This window comes from Anarrhichthys ocellatus, unplaced genomic scaffold (genome assembly GCF_004355925.1).
Source record: "Anarrhichthys ocellatus isolate YVR2014 unplaced genomic scaffold, GSC_Weel_1.0 scaffold8258, whole genome shotgun sequence".
Lineage (NCBI taxonomy): Eukaryota > Metazoa > Chordata > Actinopteri > Perciformes > Anarhichadidae > Anarrhichthys > Anarrhichthys ocellatus.
Window position 1 is genome coordinate 1 of NW_022288232.1, and position 1,834 is coordinate 1,834.

General features: G+C 41.1%; 1 protein-coding gene across 1 annotated transcript; it reads left to right on the forward strand.

The window, feature by feature from the left end:
- Positions 1–44: 44 nt before the first annotated feature.
- Positions 45–651, forward strand: LOC116380670 (60S ribosomal protein L35; the record flags this gene model as incomplete). The annotated part of the gene is made up of 2 exons (XM_031842567.1): positions 45–137; positions 460–651. Coding segments are annotated over 2 exons (243 nt in total), but the record flags the coding sequence as incomplete, so codon positions are not given.
- Positions 652–1,834: the final 1,183 nt, after the last annotated feature.

The following is a 1,834-nucleotide window of genomic DNA, read 5'->3' on the forward strand; positions in this document are numbered from 1 at the left end:
GTGTTAAAGTGTGCTTTGCATAAAGTGTCTTTCTTTGATGTTTTGTTCACTGCAGCCGCGTTGTCCGCAAATCCATCGCCAGAGTCCTGACTGTAATCAACCAGACACAGAAGGAGAACCTGAGGAAGTTCTACAAGGTGAGAGCACCAGCTGCCTGTAGTCCTCCTCAGTGAGCATGCATGGAGACTGTGTGGTTCTCTAGTCCAAGATGATACTTGTTGAGCTGATGATCTGCTGATGCATTCACAACTGCTTACCAAAAGACTGAGACTTGATGAGCCGAGTGTTCCTCATGACGGATGAAACGATCCCGATTGAGATATTATTTTGATATGGCCGTTTACTGGGGTTGCTAATTCACAAAAATAACGACAAATGAGCCAATTAATGACTTCTGATGCCAGTCCTTCACTTTTGTCACTTTTCATTCTAACTAAAGGTTCATTTATTTTGTTGCAGGGTAAGAAGTACAAGCCCCTGGATCTGAGACCCAAGAAGACCCGAGCTCTGCGCCGCCGACTCAACAAGCATGAGGAGAGTCTGCGGACCAAGAAACAGCAGAGGAAAGACCTCCTCTACTCCATCCGCAAATTTGCAGTCAAAGCTTAGAGGCTCTTTCTATTGACCAAATAAAATCTGTTAAAGACAAAATGCTTTGTGTAGATTTTTTTTTTTTAATTGTTTTTTTTTCACAAATGTTATCATGGCTACTTTCATCATTTTATCTACAAAGAAAATAATAACAATGCATGAAGGTTTCTTTATATTAACCTGGTTGACCTGATAAATGTTGACAATGGCCCCTTTAGTCCTGACCACATCATTATGAGTCATTGTGCCGTTTTATTATGTCAGCTTTGAGTCTGCAGAATAAATGTTCGTTGGTGATCGGGCCTTTGGGCTCTCTGTCACTTGGTTCAGTCTGGATGTGTGGTCCACCTAAGATAGTTGTCCATGTTAACTAATGAAGGCGATCATGAAACCGGGGAGACAGAGAAACAAAGGAGCTGCTGAGGTATGTCGGGACATCAGTGTCACGCATCAATGAAACCTTCAGGTAGATTTGTCTTTGATGGGTGGATGAAGCTTTGAGGCTCCTTATACTTTAAGTCTCACCTGCTATAAAAGTTGAAGCCTGGATGTTATTAAAATCTTCATTACTGTTGGTCAGAAGTGCTCTATTAGATGTTATTGCAACGTGATACAGTGAAACATTAAAATATTTATGCTGCCAAAACCTTTAAGTTTGGAACAACCAAGAGTTCCTAGAGATGTCCGTCTAGTCAAACTGAATAGTTAGAAAATCAGACCTGGCAATGAACAATCCAAGTGCTCTCCTAGATGAAATATAAGGTGACTTAAAATGTAATGCAGCCAGTGTGATTTTACTACAAAGAGCAGTCATTTGAGCTGTCCTCTTAAAGCAAGGACTATTGACTTAAAAGCCAAGATCATCTGTTCTACAGCTAGTGTTGTCTATATGCTGAAGAACCCCTGCATATTGGCTTGTAAAGGAATCAACACAGAGCCTCGAGAGCTCGTACAGACCATCTCACAATGTTACACACGGGTGACGTAAAAAGCGCTGTGGCTAGACATTTTGTCAAATCAGAACCTGAGGCGACTGAGATAAAGAGGAATTGATTGTGTCCTCTCCCCATGGACCAACAAGTGACACTGAAAACCTTCTCACCTTGAAACTATAGGAGTCCCCGCTGGGGGGGATATACTGTATTTGTTTCATGTGCCACAGCAGATTACATCATTCATTTTGATACCCATCGTTAATGCTAATTTATGTTTTTTTAAATTTCATATGGGTGTGGCTAATTTT